This window comes from Rhineura floridana, chromosome 8 (assembly GCF_030035675.1).
Source record: "Rhineura floridana isolate rRhiFlo1 chromosome 8, rRhiFlo1.hap2, whole genome shotgun sequence".
In the NCBI taxonomy this organism is placed as follows: domain Eukaryota; kingdom Metazoa; phylum Chordata; class Lepidosauria; order Squamata; family Rhineuridae; genus Rhineura; species Rhineura floridana.
The window spans coordinates 108802015-108817762 of NC_084487.1; the positions used below are offsets into that span (position 1 = coordinate 108802015).

Below are 15748 nucleotides of genomic sequence, written 5' to 3' on the forward strand. Positions count from 1 at the left end.
AGAAGAGTAATATGGTGATCAAAGGGGAGTGGCAATGTGAGATTAATTTGTTTCTAGAAAAAAAGTGTTATTTAAAATGCATATATCTCCTTTCAGGGTCCAGTTCTGTTTAGCAGGAACACTGTTCTGGATATTGTTATTAGAGAGTCTGTTCCTGGAAAACCTGTGACGTGGTCAGGGCCGGGTTTTGGACGAGTTCAGAATGGAGCAGGGTTAAGATTTACGGTGAACAACATCCCTTTTCTGATGGATTTTAATATCATCATTCGCTATGAGCCAGAGGTAATGTTTTATACTTCATAACTTTCCCAGGGCAGGTTTAATATATAAAACACTAAAAAGAGCAAAGACTTCAAAGTAAAGCAAAACATGAGCCATATTAAAATTGTGTAAATTGAACAAAAGATATTGAACAAAATCCCATCCAACTCATTCTGATCTTCAAGTTTATCTTTGACATGGTAAAAGTAACCACAAGATGACTTTCACTCATTAGTTTTATGGGATGAGTATGTCTTTAGATCTGAGAATGACCATATAGTGAAGAGCCATTATGAACAAAAAAACCCCTCCATAATGTGATAAATCTTAGATCTCACTACATGGGTGAGATTTTGTACAACCAGTGATTGCAGAGTGAGCATTTTATAGCCAAACTATATCACATTCATTTTCCCGACAGAATCACAGGAGTAGCACAAGGTTGCCCACATGAATATACATGCATGCATATACACAGACAGTATATCTTAACTTTTTTAATCTTTTAATCTGTATTTTAATTTTTGTAGTATTTATTTTGTTTTTGCTGTGCTTTTCGTTGTTTGTTTGTATATGTTTTTGTATTTTTATTATGATATATTGTATTTTATTTTGTTTGTTCACCGCCCTGAGAGCTATTTCGCTAAGGGCGGTATATAAATTGAAATAATAAATAAATAAATAAATAAATATAACTGTTAATCTTATGACAAGCTATTTCAGGGTGATCTGTGTCTGTATGGATTAATGTATGTGGCTTATGTAGTGCTGAATGGGATTAGTTGTCCCACAGACAGTAGACTTGCATGCACCAAGCTACTTTGAAGCAAAGTATACAACCTACATTTAAAGCACATGTAAAGCACCCCCTAAAGAATCCTGGAAACTGTAGTTACCCCTCAAAGAGCTACAATTCTCAGCACCCTTCACAAACTATAGTTGTCAGGATTCTTTGTCGGGCTTTAACTATATGGTGTACTTTAACTATATGGTGGGTAGAGTGAATACACTATTTTGGTATGTGGATTGTGTTCACTGGCTTGGATCAAGTGTTGAAATCTGGTGGAACACAAACATTTATCCAACCCTAGCTGAATTGTCTTGTTTCTTGGTCAAATAACTCAAGATATTCCTGTTTATATGCATGCAAGAAATCAAGCATGTTTCAACTTTGTATGAAAACCAACTTAACTGTTCTTCCCAAACATATAGTCTTTAGATGACTGGATAGCAAGCATAGCTGTAAAGCCTTCGGGTAATATTGGAAGTGGCTGCAGGAACAAAGAAGCCCTACAAGAACCACAATCACTTGCTCTACCATCTACAGCAAGGTTTGGTTGGATATTACCTTTTTTTAAAAAAAATCTTATTGGAAAGAGTAGCTGAATTCTTTAATTCATTATGATTTATTCCTTCAATTAAACAGAATTGAACTGCTACCTCGCGCTGTATGCTTAGAACCAGGAACAGAATATTTTGTAGATGTCTATTTTTCCAAGTCTTCTGCCTCTGATTCAAAGACTCAGTCATCTATATTGATTGATTCAGTAAGTAGTAGTGCTGCATAGCAACTTTGCTTCTGTTTGATCTCATTTTCTTAGGCAATTGGTTGATTCATCCATCCACCTATCCATTCCCTTATTTATATATCCTACCAATCAATCAGGTAGCTAACAACCACTAAAATACACATTAAACAATAAAACAGATAGTTGTGGTGATTTTGTTGGCAGTGTACTTTTAAGACAGCTGGAGACAGCCAGCTGAAGGAAGGCAGCCTATAAAAGGAAGAAGTAGCAATGGGAGATTATTTAGGCTGAGCTCCTGTGTCATGCCGCTGTTCTTACCTTGGTATTTTTCAAATAAATTATTTTTGTATCTTCCTCTTGCCTCTATTACGGAATATAGCAAAAATGTTTTATGTTCTTGCTCACTCCCTTTTCTGCTCAATTTCTGCTATACTTGCTGACCTCAAACCTCTTCTTCATTTGCTTGCTTGTCTTGTTTCCACTGAATTTTTCCTTTTCTGTGGAATGTTTTGCCCTCATCCTTGCCCCTACTTTTTTCTCCTTTTAAGAAGCTACTTAAATTAACATTTTTCTCATCTGTTTGTTTATTACTTTTTGTTTCATCCTTCCTCCAAGGTGGTATGCATAGTTCTTCTCCCATTTATTTAACATCACAATAACCATGTGCAGTAGGTTAGGATGAGAGAGAGAAAAACTGGCCCAAGCTCATTAAGTAAGCTCCATGGCTGTGTAGCAATTTGAAACCAGTTCTCTCCAGACACAGTCACATTCTCCTAACATCTATGGTAGATGTTCTCCCCTGAATTCTTATGCAGCAATCTCAGTGCTACAGGTATTGTCAAGGATGCCTTAGAACTGGTATGGGGAACATTTGGCCCCCCAGATGTTGCTGAACTCCCTTCATCCCTGGCTATTGGCCATGCTTGCTGGGACTGATTGGAGCTGTAGTCCAGCAACATCTGGAGGACCAAAGGTTCCCCACCCCTGCCTCAGAGCATATTTACTCTATAGACATACTGGCTTCCTTACTCCTCCCAAGAAACGTGTGTTTCACCTAAGGATTGAGACAGATCTGGGTATCAGTTGGATTTTATATTTTCTATAATGAGGGATCAGTTGTAGCAAACTTTTAGTTAGGTTCACTTTTACCTAGTTTGCAATTCCCAAAATGATGCAAGACTGGAAAGAAACACAGCTATCCTTCAAAATTCACACTTCTCTGATTTTTGTGATGCGGTTCTCCAATCAAATAATGTGTACAAAAATGTTTATTGTTATGGGATTTGGGGGGCGAGATGGATTTCTCTGAATCCCCTTGCCAGCCTCTGATTTGGGATCTCCAAAGGAAGAAACCTGTTCAACTGGTCAGACTAGTTCCATTCATAAGTTAATGGATTCAGCCAAGTCTGTCAAGGGCCATCATTAACATGTGTAAGGATAGCCGGGAGAGCAATGTGGGCCATAAGAATTCTTTCAGGAGAGAGGCCTCCTCCATCCTAACAAGGAAATGGTTTGTGTGTCTGTGTGAGGGTTAGTCTGAAGAAGCTGGGAACTGGGGAGACAACATAGAGAGGCTTGCTTTCTGCACCATGGCTTTGGTGTGCCTCCCTACAAGGTGATGGAAAAGCAAGATCTATTGGACTGTTAATGCTGTGATCCCTTCCATCTTAAGCTCAGGTTGCAAATATGTGTAAATAAAAACCATATATCCTATAAGACACCATAGTCTCCGCTGACCTGCTCTCCATTGAAACCAAACCCTGGATAAGTGCAGCAACCCCTGGAAGTCTCATACCACTCAGAGATTGAGGTAGTGCATAACAGTATATTAGGTGAAAGTGTGCAAACAAATACATTTTATTAGGGGAAATTGCTTTAAAATGTGCATGTCAGGCAAAATTGTATACAAAATTGTGTATATATTGGGCGAAATGTGCACTAAAATGCTGACAATATTTTGTGAGGACTTTGTTTTTTAAAAATGGCAACCTGATGCAGAAAAGTAGCAAACTGAGCTTTAGTCTGGAAAAAATGAGAGACATTAACATTGACCCAAACGGTTGCTTGCATAGCACCCAGTACAACCTAATCTCATTGTCTGCTATGCCCCCCCCATTCCATCTTGTAAAAATGCAGACTCCGGGGCTTCAACATAAGCTTACTTTGTTTTTCCTTTCCAGCATCCCCTTGCCCTTACTTTGTTCAACATCTAGCCTAATAAAGAGTTCTGGAGAACTTGAAAGCTTGCTCACTATTTTGTGATGTTTGGTTGGTCTAATAAAGGTGTTGCCCTCGTATGGGTTTGGCCTCCCATTTATCCTACCCTTTCCATTTTGTTTAGGGTCATTTACATGTTATAAGTCTTTGTCAGGAACTTGGGTATTTAATTGCTTGTAAAGCACCAAGTACAGGTGGGCCCCATTTATACAGCAGGTTCTGTTCCGGACTGCCGCCGAAAAGCAGAACCCATAGACAATAATGGTACGCGTTGTGCGAAAATGACACAAAAATGGCGCACAACGAGAAAAACCGCCGTAAAAGCAGAACAAGCGCCTTAAAGCGGGGACTTTGCATTTGCGCAACGCCGCATTAGCAGAATGGCGAAAAGCAGGGCCTGCCTGTATACAATTCAGTGCATTATAAACAAAAAAGAGCAACTTTTGTATGAGCCTCTCTTACTTTACATTGCAGGATTCAATTTAAAAATAATTAGGAAACTAGGGACTGCCACCCTGCTCACTTCACTCACCAACCTCACCAAAACTCCCCCCTCCTCCCCACAGGGGTTGCTGGAGCCCACCCCCTCCCCTCCAGGAGTATATTATTAATCTAATTCAACTGTTAAACACAATTTCCCCCCCCCCAAAAAAAACTATACTGTTCTATACAGTCATTTAAAATTTATCCCTTTGCTTTTGCCAATTTCAAAGCTTGGACTCATTCCCAGAATCAGTTCTGTGGAAAACCTGTGCAACAAAAATGATTTAGAAGAGTATCAGCAGTACCACTGTATTGAAATAGCTTCAGAAATTGGACCCCATATCTTCCCAGAAGCATGTGCAAAACTAATAACAAGTCTGTCTGCCCGTATTCACAACGGAGCAGTTCGTAAGTATCAATGCCACTCGCTTTTCCTGCTTTTGCATGCTGCTTACATTTTCCGAGATGCAGAAATAAAAATAATTTCTGTATTTCTAACTTCTTTTAAGAAACTTAAAAAACTTAAGAGACATGGTGTCACTAAAACTGCTTGCATGTGATAATGGTGTGACATTGAAAGATGCTCACAAATGGTACAAAATTCAACAGCCTGTTTTATGCTGGGATGTGATACTGCAGATTATGAGAGTTCTGTTTTGGCTTCCAATTCATTTGGAAGCATAGTTCAAGGTGGTTTTAACCTGCAAATGGCCAGTGTCCAGCATATTTTAGGGAGCACAAAGGCCTGACTATAAATTGCCTGACATTTTAAAAATACTCTTTACCTGGCATGATAGTCTAGCTTCTTCCCACTACTTAGCAAACTACCTGCCGCATTTCAAGCATCTCCCTGCACATAGGCTGGAATCCCCATTGGTGGTTTTGTCTACCAGGAGTAGGTTGCAAATTTCTTCCAGTTTTTATTTCCACCTTTCCTGGAGTTGAAAGATGGCTATGGCCCATCTCCCAAGGCGCTCCTTTGCCTATGTGTTGAACACATCCTGTACCGAGTGTCAAAACTCTGTTCATATTGTGTGTGTTATGTGCCTTCAAGTTGATTACGACGTATGGTGACGCTATGAATCAGCAACCTCCAGTAGCAACTGTTGTAAACCACCCTGTTTAGATCTTGTATGTTCAGGTATGTGGCTTCCTTTATGGAATCAATCCATCTCTTGTTTGGTCTTCCTCTTTTTCTACTCCCTTCTGTCTTTCCCAGCATTATGGACGTTGCTAGTGAATCATGTCTTCTCATTATGTGTCCAAAGTATGATAGCCTCAGTGTCATTAGTTTAGCTTCTAATGATAGTTCTGGTTTAATTTGTCCTAACACCCAATTATTTGTCTTTTTCATGGCCCATGGTATCCACTAAACTCTCCTCCAACACCACATTTCAAATGAGTTGATTTTTCTCTTATCCACTTTTTTCACTGTCCAACTTTCACATCCATACATAGAGATCGGGAATACCATGGTCTGAATGATCCTGACTTTGGTGTTCAGTGACACATCTTTGCATTTGAGGATCTTTTCTAGTTCTCTCTTAGCTGCCTTCCCCAGTCTTAGCCTTCTTCTGATTTCTTGACTATTGTCTCCATTTTGGTTAACGACTGCACCAAGGTATTGATAATCCTTGACAAGTTCAATGTCCTCATTATCAACTTTGAAGTTACATAAATCTTCTGTTGTCATTACTTTAGTCTTCTTGACGTTCACCTGTAGTCCTGCTTTTATGCTTTCCAGTTTAACTTTCATCAGCGTTCATTTCAGGTCATTACTGGTTTCTGCTTATAGTATGGTATCATCCGCATATCTTAAATTATTGATATTTCTCCTTCCAATTTTCACACCTCCTTCATCTTGGTCCAGTCCCGCTTTCCATATGATATGTTCTGCATATAGATTAAACAAATAGGATGATAAAATACATCCTTGTCTCACACCCTTTCCGATGTGGAACCAGTTGGTTTCTCCATATTTTGTCCTTACAGTAGCCTCTTGTCCAGAAAATAGGTTGCCCATCAGAACAATCAGATGCTGTGGCACCCCCATTTCTTTTAAAGCATTCCATAGTATTTCGTGATCTACACAATCAAAGGCTTTGCTGTAATCTATAAAGCACAGGGTGATTTCCTTCTGAAATTCCTTGGTCCATTCCATTACGTATGTTTGTAATATGATCTTTGGTACCTCTTCCCTTTGATTTTTCTAATATTTTGGAATAGGGTTCTTGTTCTACCTTTTTTATTATCCTCTTCTATTTCTGTACAATAATTATTGTAGTAGTTCTTTTTTGTCCCTATGTACTAGTTGCTGTATTATTGCATTTAGGGTTCTAACTGTGTTTCTATATATAATCTCCTTTTGCTTTTGCTTTCCTTCTCTCTTTAACCACTTTAAGAGTTTCTTCAGTCATCCATTGAGTTCTTTCTCTCTTTTTAACTAGAGGTAATGCCGTTTTGCATTCTTCCCTGATTCACTCCATAGTTCTGGTTCACTGTCAACTAAGTTTAAAGACTCAAATCTGTTCCTCTGATCTTTTAATTCTTCTGAAATGTTTAAATTGTATTTTGGCATTATGATTGCTTTGTTGTTCTTCTTTAGCTTTACTCTGATTTTCGATATTACTAGTTCATTATCTGTTCTGCAGTCTGCCCTTGGTCTTCTTTTTGCAGAAAGTATGGAACTTCTCCATATTCTGCTTCCAATTATATAATTGATTTGATTCCTCTATTGACCATTTGGTGATGTCCATGTGTACAGTCGTCTTTTCGGTTGCTCGAAAAATGTGTTTGCAAAAAACAAATTATTGGCTCACAGAATTCAATAAGTCTTTCTCCTGCTTCATTTCTATCTCCTAAGCCCCATTTCCCCACAATTTCTAGTTCTCTGTTCCCTACTTTTGCATTCCAGTCCCCCATGATTATCAGAGCATCCTGTTTTGGTGTGTGATCAATTTCTTCCTGTACTTCTGTATAAAATCTCTGCATTTTCTCTTCTTCTGTGTTTGCTGTTGGAGCATAAACTTGGATGATGGTTATGTTGATAGGTTTCCTGTTAAGTGTCATTGATATCACTCACTCAGACTTTGCGTTACAGCTCCTAATTGCTTTTGCTACATCACTTCTTACTATTAGAGCAACCCGTTTCTTAATTTCTCATTTCCTGCATAAAATATTTTGTAGTTGCCTGATTGAAAATGTTATGTTATGTTGTTTTATTTCTAGGCCACCTTTTGGCCAGAAAGGCCCCCAAGGCAGCTTACACACAAATAAAAAACAAATACAAAATACAAATAAAAACAATACAATTTACAAAAAATCAAACTAACAAAATTATAGCATTTCTAAAAAGCATTAACAGCTATCCAGAAGCATTCATCTTCCTGGTAAAGGACAGTCCCCAGAAAAATGTCACTGATAGCAGGGGTGACGGGCAAAAGCAGGTGGAAAAGTGTGCCCCTTGATGGTCCCAGCAGTCTCACCCCAGCAGCAGCACCTCTCAGTCTGTAGCTCCTCCTGATAAGGTCCAGGTAGAGGGGTGGGGCAAAGCAGGTGGAAAAACTTGCCCCTTGATGGTCCCAGCAAAGTCACCCCTACAGCAATATTTTGTAGTTGCCTGATTGAAAGTGTCCCATACCTGTCCATTTTAATTCACTCACACCAAGTATTGTTTGTAATATTGATACGTTCCATTTCTTGCTTGACAGTTTCTAACTTTCCCTGGTTCATGCTTCTCACATTCCATGTTACTATTGCATACGTCGTACAACTCCAGACTCTCCTTTCGCATCTGTGTGCATCAGCCTCTGGGCTTCCTTTTGGCTTTGGCCCATTAGTCACAGCGCTACTCGTACGGATCTGTTGTTCTTCCTCAGTAGCTCAGTGAATGCCTTCTGACCTGGGGGTCTTGTCTTCCAGCACTATTTCATGTTGCATATCATATCCATAGGGTTTTCATGGTAAAAAGTATTCAGAGGTGGTTTACCATTGCCTTCCTCTGAGTCTGGATGCATCTTAGTCTGGTGTCTCAGCTTTGACCATTCCTCCTTGAGTGCCCCTGCTAGGAGTCTAGCCTCTTGCTCTAGACTTCTTATGGCATTGCTCTCAGCTTCTTCAATAATCTTAAACCCCCTCACCATGTTAAGGTGTGCATCCTAGAGGAGCTGTTCCTATCAGAGTTGTGCAAAACCCACATAGCTGTACCTAATTACAATCCCCTCCCCTGACTCTACATGTTTAAAAATGGAGATGATTCCCTATAAAAATTGTCATTTACTGAACATCTCATAGTTGATCCTTGCTTCTCACAAGAAAATGTGAGATTCTTCTTTAAGACAGTCTAATTTAGGTTGTTTAGAGCAGGGGTGGCAAACCTTTGACCCTTCAGATGTTACTGGACTACAGCTCCCATCATCCCTGACTATTGGCAATGCTGGCGGGGTCTGGTGGGAGTTGGAGTTCAACAACATCTGAAGAGCCATAGGCTAGCTACAGCTGATTTAGAGAGTAAACCTTTGCTTTATTTTATGCTACCTATATGTTTTCTCCTTTATCCCTTGTATCTCCATTCCTAATCTTAATAAACCTGATTCATTTTGAGCCTGGGACTTCACCATGTACTTTTGACAATCAAAGGATCTTTCCCCTGCACATGCCAGACTGCACTTCCATGCTACATGCTTTGACCAAGGGAAAGCAGACTGAACTCACTCAATAGAGGCTGAACTAGTAGGCACTCCCATCCCAGTGGAAAATTAACCTGCAACTTTTAGAATCATTCTCACTTGGGAGATGAACTGAGAGGTAGTGGCAGTGTCACTGTCTGATAACTGCAAATGTCAATGGCTGATTTTGCCTTCAAGGCAGCTTGGGCATCCTCCATACTTCCCACTCTTGAAGATCACCAATGGGATGCAAAGTGAGAATAGCGTGGAAAAGAAGCAGGATCTTTACAATAGTGGCTCTAGCCTTTGCTTCCCAATAGAAGCAAAGTTAACTCCTTGTTAAAGGAAGCAAGCCAAAAAGGAAGCAGACCAAACATTTTTGTTTGGATTTGTTTTCACCTTGCCTAAGACTAAAACAATTTTGGCTGGCTTTCTTGTTTTGCCAGTTATAATCCTGGTGTTTTTTTTTTAATGTTTAGGTTGCATTGATGATATTTTATGTATTACTTTGTTCTCCTGAAGAAGAGTATAACTAAATTGAAATCAATAAATACAGTTTGGTTGTATCATCTATTTATATGAAGAAGGTATATACAGAGTGTGTGTCTGTTGAAAGCCTGCAGGTGCCATCCACAAGGTTCAATGAGCTCTGACTGCAAGAAACTTGGAGGCCAATGTCAATGCAAACCAAATGTCATCGGCTACTGTTGTGATAAATGCTCAGCTGGAAGCCATAGCTTTGGGTCCCAAGGTTGTCTTTGTAAGTATTGATCTGCACTCACTTTAAGTTGTGTTTTGTTGTGGTTTTGTGGGGTTTAATTTTGTTTAGCTATTTACCTTTTAAAAAATATTTTAAACATTGTTAGACCTTTGTTTTCCTTGAAGCTGGGGTACCAAAACTGATCTCTCAAATGAACAAGTCATTATTTCACATTATACATTCCTCACCTGTAAAACAGGGACTTGCCTCACAGTGCACTTGTAATAATGGGTATAATATAGATTGTATGTAGAATTCTTTCTCCTTGGGATCTTTTGCTGGGGGTCCTTTAAGTAATCAATGACACAGGCCTAAAGCAAAAAGGTAGGCCTTTATTTCTACAAGCATATGCAGGGTCAGTCCTCCAGAAAGTCTGGAAGGGATTGTAAAGAGGTATGGTGTGCACAGATCTTTATACCTTAAAATTACAGCATGTGACAGTATTTAACCAATCCCCCAAGTTCTTCCCTATGTAACATAACAGTTTCTTCCCTCTTGAAATATTTCCAACCAACCGGATAGCTTTATTAAAATGAACATATGTATATTCATACTTTCGCAGATACCTTCCATCTTCATTGTCTTGTCTCTTCTTTGACTAATATCTCTAATCTATCTGCTGTCTACTTGACCTGGGTTACCAATATTCTACTGTCATAGATACTGATGATTTTGTACCGTTCTGAAACCAATATGTACCATACTTTTCATTCCTTCATGGCTCCTGACCAGCCAAGCTGGCCTGGGACATAACAGACTGTACTTTAGACAATACCATGATGCAAAGCCAATTTTGATTTCCCTTAAGGACTGGAAATTCTATATACTGCTATAGAAAAGGATTAATTTCAAATCACCATATTATAGCTGAAAGCCACATGATATTAAAAAAATGTTTAGGAAACACAAAAAAGGAAAAGGGCAAACATGAGCCAGCCGCTCTCCATCAAACACAGAGGGATGGAGGTGCCCACACACTTATTACATTTATGCTATTATAAAAAATCAATATCAAGCTAAAATTCTATCTCATTTCTACCTAGATTCTGTTGTAAAGCTTCCCCTTAGCTGCAGCCATTATTCTATAGTAGAAGAGATCAGAAACCTCATTCCCAAGATCAAATAGTAAAACAATACCAAATTAATGATCTGCAGTCATGCTTTAGCCATTCTTGGCACCGAGAGATGCTCAGGAATTTGCAGCAAAGTGAGCTTAACCCTTTTTCTGCTTTTCCATACACGCAGGCCTGCTTTTAATGCCTGCTGTGTGTGACTAAGGGAAAGAAATCCATTTCTTCTTTATCAGTTTTCAAGGGCCCAAATTGCCTGGGGCCAGGACCCCTTAAGGGGTTCTCCATCATGTATGGCACTCTATATGGTCATCAAGGAGTAGGAGACAGCTACACAGATATCCAGGTCACATCATATTGAGGGCTTTATATTAAGATAACAAAACAATGTACCATCTCTAAACTATCACCTTCTGCTTTTTTCATCAAGCATGTGATTGTCATCCTCAAGGATCAGTGAGTGCTCTGTGTGACCAGGTGACAGGGCAGTGTTCATGCCGGCCAGAAATACGTGGCCGACAGTGCAGTCAATGCCTGGCTGGATATTTTGGATTTCCCCATTGTCGCCCTTGCCCTTGCAACGGCTTTGCAGAACTTTGTGACGCACAGACTGGAGCATGCTTGAACTGCAGAGGGTTTACTGCTGGAGCCAACTGTGAAAGGTATGGGTGGACAGATATTTAGAAAATGCACATATCCTTAAATGATTGGGATAAAAAATAGCAGAAATGGGGGTGTTGGCTGGGGGGGGAAATAATGTTTATGGGAGGGCTTAAAGGGGATATGGGTATACCTATAACTCCCATTCCACGCAATGGCTTTTGTGCTGCTAATGTGCATGTGCCCAAACTCAAACATAGGCAGTAGGTCCACTCCATCAGCTCTTTCAGTTCCATGAGGCTTCTCCCTTTTCAGCTGTTACCTGACAGCAGCTATTCTATCAGGCTGCAGCAGACAGAGAGATGATAAGCAAGAACAGGTACCTGAGCTTATTTTTTGTTTTCCCTCCTCATCCTCTTTTCCTTTCGTGTTGTCAGATTGTCAGCCTGTGGACAAAAACTGCCTTGTTTTTATTATCTGTGTAAGCCGCTCTGGGAGCTTTTTTCAGATGAAAAGTGGAATAAAGGCTTTAAAGGAATCAAATGGGGCTCTATTGATTCCTATGGAAATCCTCCAGGTGTGAGCACTGTATCTGTGCTTTGGCTGGATCAGCATTTACAAAGCTAATATAACCCATACTTAAGGTAAACTTGTGAGAGCCAGTGTGGTGTAGTGGTTAGTGTTGGACTATGACCTGGGGATAAGGTTCGAATCCCCACACAGCCATGAAGCTCACTGGGTGATGTTGGGCCAGTTACTGCCATTCAGCCTCAGAGGAAGAAAATGGTAAACCACTTCTGAATACAGCTTACCATGAAAACCCTATTTATAGGGTCAACATAAGTCAGGATCGACTTGAAGGCAGTCCATTTCCATTTCAAGTTAAACTCTTGAGCACTATCCTATCTATGTCCTGCAAACACACTTGGATCTTAGTTAATTGAGGATTGTCTTTAAAACATACCAAGAATGGGCAGCCCTGGTCTCACATCAGAAATTGTAATAATGGCATCATTGAAGGGAAGTGCTATGGTGTATTGGCAAGTATATTCATCCTCAGAATATTAAAATTATTATATTAATTGTATACAAATTTATCATCCACCTCCTGATCTCGTATGGCCCTTGGTGTTGGAAACATTGCAAGCAAATGGAGTAGAAATTAGTGTGCCCTCTATAGCTGAACAATATTTTAAAGATAGTGATCACAATCCAATATATGTTTAGACCCACTGATGTCATGATTCAAGTCAACAGTGAATCTTGAAGTGATGACGTCAGGCAGGGATTATCCAGCTCTGGCCAAATGATAAGATTTCTAGGAGACCAAGTAACCCTCCTTGCACCTCTAGGCCATCGTAGATCCCTGATCTCTGTAAAAGTTTTTAGGACAGGCTTGCTCTCTGGTCTGAACAATTAAGAGACAGGAAACCTGCCCTTGTGTTTTAAAGACTGCATTCCCCTTTTGTCTTGCTCCTCCTCTGCCTTTGCCTTGACCACCCTAAATGTGTGCATAAATTTTCACTGGATTGGGGTATTATATACATTCAGTACCATGGACTCAGGGTTTGGAAATGTAACAGCATTTTTGATATTGATAAATTGTCAGGGCTGCCCCACACATTCTGTGCCAAAATAAGAAGTGACAAAACTGTAAGAAAAAAAAAAAGGAACTGTATGCTACTTCTTATGCTACCTCCTGGTTCAGAGGCGGTATGAATCATAGCAAGAGAGGGCTATATTACACTCATGGCCCACTTGTAGTCTCCCAGAGACATCTGATTGGCCACTGTGAGATGATATGATCCATCAGAGTTCTTCTTATGCTCTGATGTTCTTATGTTACTTTAAAATAAGTTCATTGTTCTTTCTGGCAGATGTGTGGATGGTTACTATGGAAACCCTCTCAAAAGAGAGCCATGTCGTCCATGCATGTGTCCCGATTTGCCTACAAGCATTAGGTACTTTGCACATTCCTGTTACCAAGATCCTTGGACTTTGCTATTGGTCTGCAACTGTTTTGTGGGCTATTCAGGTAGGAAACATAGTCTTTTATGAGTTTCATAATTTTATGTTTTCAGAAACTGAGGAAAATCACAATTCATTTTAACTTTGTCTATGTATATATTTTTTTAAATGGTTGTGATAGCTCACTCATTTTCCCACTTAGTTTCACAAACTGAAGCATTCTGCATATGTTATTGGTAATTGGCCTATGTGCTAACCCCTTTTTGGCCCAGCTGTGTCTCTAACCTTTTTTTTAAGATATCTTGAAAGCTTTTTAAAAAATGTTTTTAAAGATGTTTTGTGTTAATGTATTTTAAAGTCTGTTTTTATGATGTTTTAAAGTGTTTTTAGTGGTTTTGTTTGCTCCTGGCCTCCTGCTGGGAGGAAGGGCAGGATATAAATCAAGTAATAAATAAATAAAAGTTGACATCAGGTATACAGTGGGTGGGCAAGGCTTGGCCAAACTATAGGCCAAACAGGGAGGCCTAGTGGACCACAGGCTTGGAGGTTCCCCACCACTGGTGGAAGAGTTGAACAGATAGAACCAGCATGTAGTGAAGTTTCTAGGCTTGAGGGCAGTGAAGTTTAAGGCTGTAGTCCTATACACTGAACTCACAGTGTCCTATACATTGAACTCACATCCAAGTAGATAAACATAGGTTTGCACGGTAAGTGTCCAAGAGTAGTGGTGGTTTCCAGTTACTTAAAAATCATGGCTCTGTGTAATTATATTATGGAAACAACATGTTTAATTTTACTTCTGGAAATGTGAGTGTTGTCTGACTATAATCAATGCGGCAACAATTTGGTTGAATTTGTTTTGGTAGGTAATCAGTGTGATGAGTGCTCCAGTGGGTTCTACAGGAATCTAGAGGCAGTAGCAAGCCCGTGTCTTCCATGCTCCTGCAATAACAATATTGATGTGAATGATCCTGATTCATGTAACAAGGATACTGGAGAGTGCTCAAAATGCTTATACAACACGCATGGACCAAACTGTGAGTTCTGTAAACCTGGTTACTTTGGATCAGCACTTCTTCGGAACTGTAGAAGTAAGCAAACAACCTCTATAGATTGCAAGTTAAGAACTGAGCACTTAAAATAATATAAAAATGGTGTGGCTAGAATGAATAATGTACAAAATTAATTTATTATTATTAATAATGATGATTAATAAAATTAGTATGAATTCTCCTAATTAGTATAATTTATTTTGATTGCAATGTTATTGCACAAGGTCGACTATTTTCTTTGGATTAAAACAATGAATGGGAAGAAGAAAGAATACTTTAGTGGGCTAAAGGTGTACTAGGAGTGGAGCTGATAGGGAGACTAAAAGAAAGCATGTGCAGAGAATTCAGGTTTCAGTATACATGAGATGCTGACTGTAAAAAACTTTGTCCATTGCAAAGTGTTCTAGAAATAATAAATATAAACCTTTAAAATAAAATCAAAGTTATATATTTAACAAGACCTGGTTCACACATGCACCTGTGAACTTACCTTAAGACACCGTCCCTAACACTGTAGACTCTAATGCAACAATGGAGGATATGCACTTTCATGCCAATTTCTCACCAGGAATAATTGTTGCAATGCAAGTGATAGACTGAATGTAGGAAGCGCAGGAAAAGAAGAATTGGAGATAAAGCCCCATGGTCTGGTTGACTAGTTCATACTTGTCTGACTGAGGCTACATTCACACTAGACATTTATTCCACTATTATTCCACTTTAAACAGTCATGGTGTCCCCCAAGGAATCATGGGAAGGATAGCTTGTGTAGTGTATTGGCCCTCCAGGCTTGCCATACCAGGAACTGCTGAGTCAGCCCCAGGCTGTGGCAGTTTCAGTTCCAGACCTGCCTTACAAGCAGCACCATGCTGTGGACCTTGTTCTCTGTATATAATTAGTTATACAGGGGGGCCCTGCTTATATGGCAGGTTCTGTTCCGGACCCCTGCCGTAAAGTGGAAATCGCCGTAAAGCAGAACCCCATTGAATATAATGGGGCGCGTTGCGCAAAAATGCTGCAAAAGGGCAAAATTGGCTTTTAAAATGGGGAATCAAAGCCGCCGCATTAGCAGAACACCGGGAAGCGAAGCACCGGGAAGCGGGGCCCTACTGTAATAAAGTTCTTGTTGTTATTAGATCCT

At 39.6% G+C, this 15748-nt stretch overlaps 1 protein-coding gene across 2 annotated transcripts in view; it reads left to right on the forward strand.

Annotated features, from left to right (window-relative positions):
* The window catches only part of LAMB4 (laminin subunit beta 4), an 87049-nt gene that overhangs the window by 40032 nt on the left and 31269 nt on the right, over window positions 1–15748 (forward strand). For both annotated transcript variants that reach the window (XM_061640346.1, XM_061640348.1), the window contains 8 exons: window positions 97–282; window positions 1474–1592; window positions 1688–1808; window positions 4721–4898; window positions 9774–9917; window positions 11418–11649; window positions 13465–13622; window positions 14422–14646. In XM_061640346.1, coding sequence (XP_061496330.1) covers window positions 97–282; window positions 1474–1592; window positions 1688–1808; window positions 4721–4898; window positions 9774–9917; window positions 11418–11649; window positions 13465–13622; window positions 14422–14646 — 1363 coding nt within the window. The remainder of the gene's footprint in view (window positions 1–96; window positions 283–1473; window positions 1593–1687; window positions 1809–4720; window positions 4899–9773; window positions 9918–11417; window positions 11650–13464; window positions 13623–14421; window positions 14647–15748) is intronic.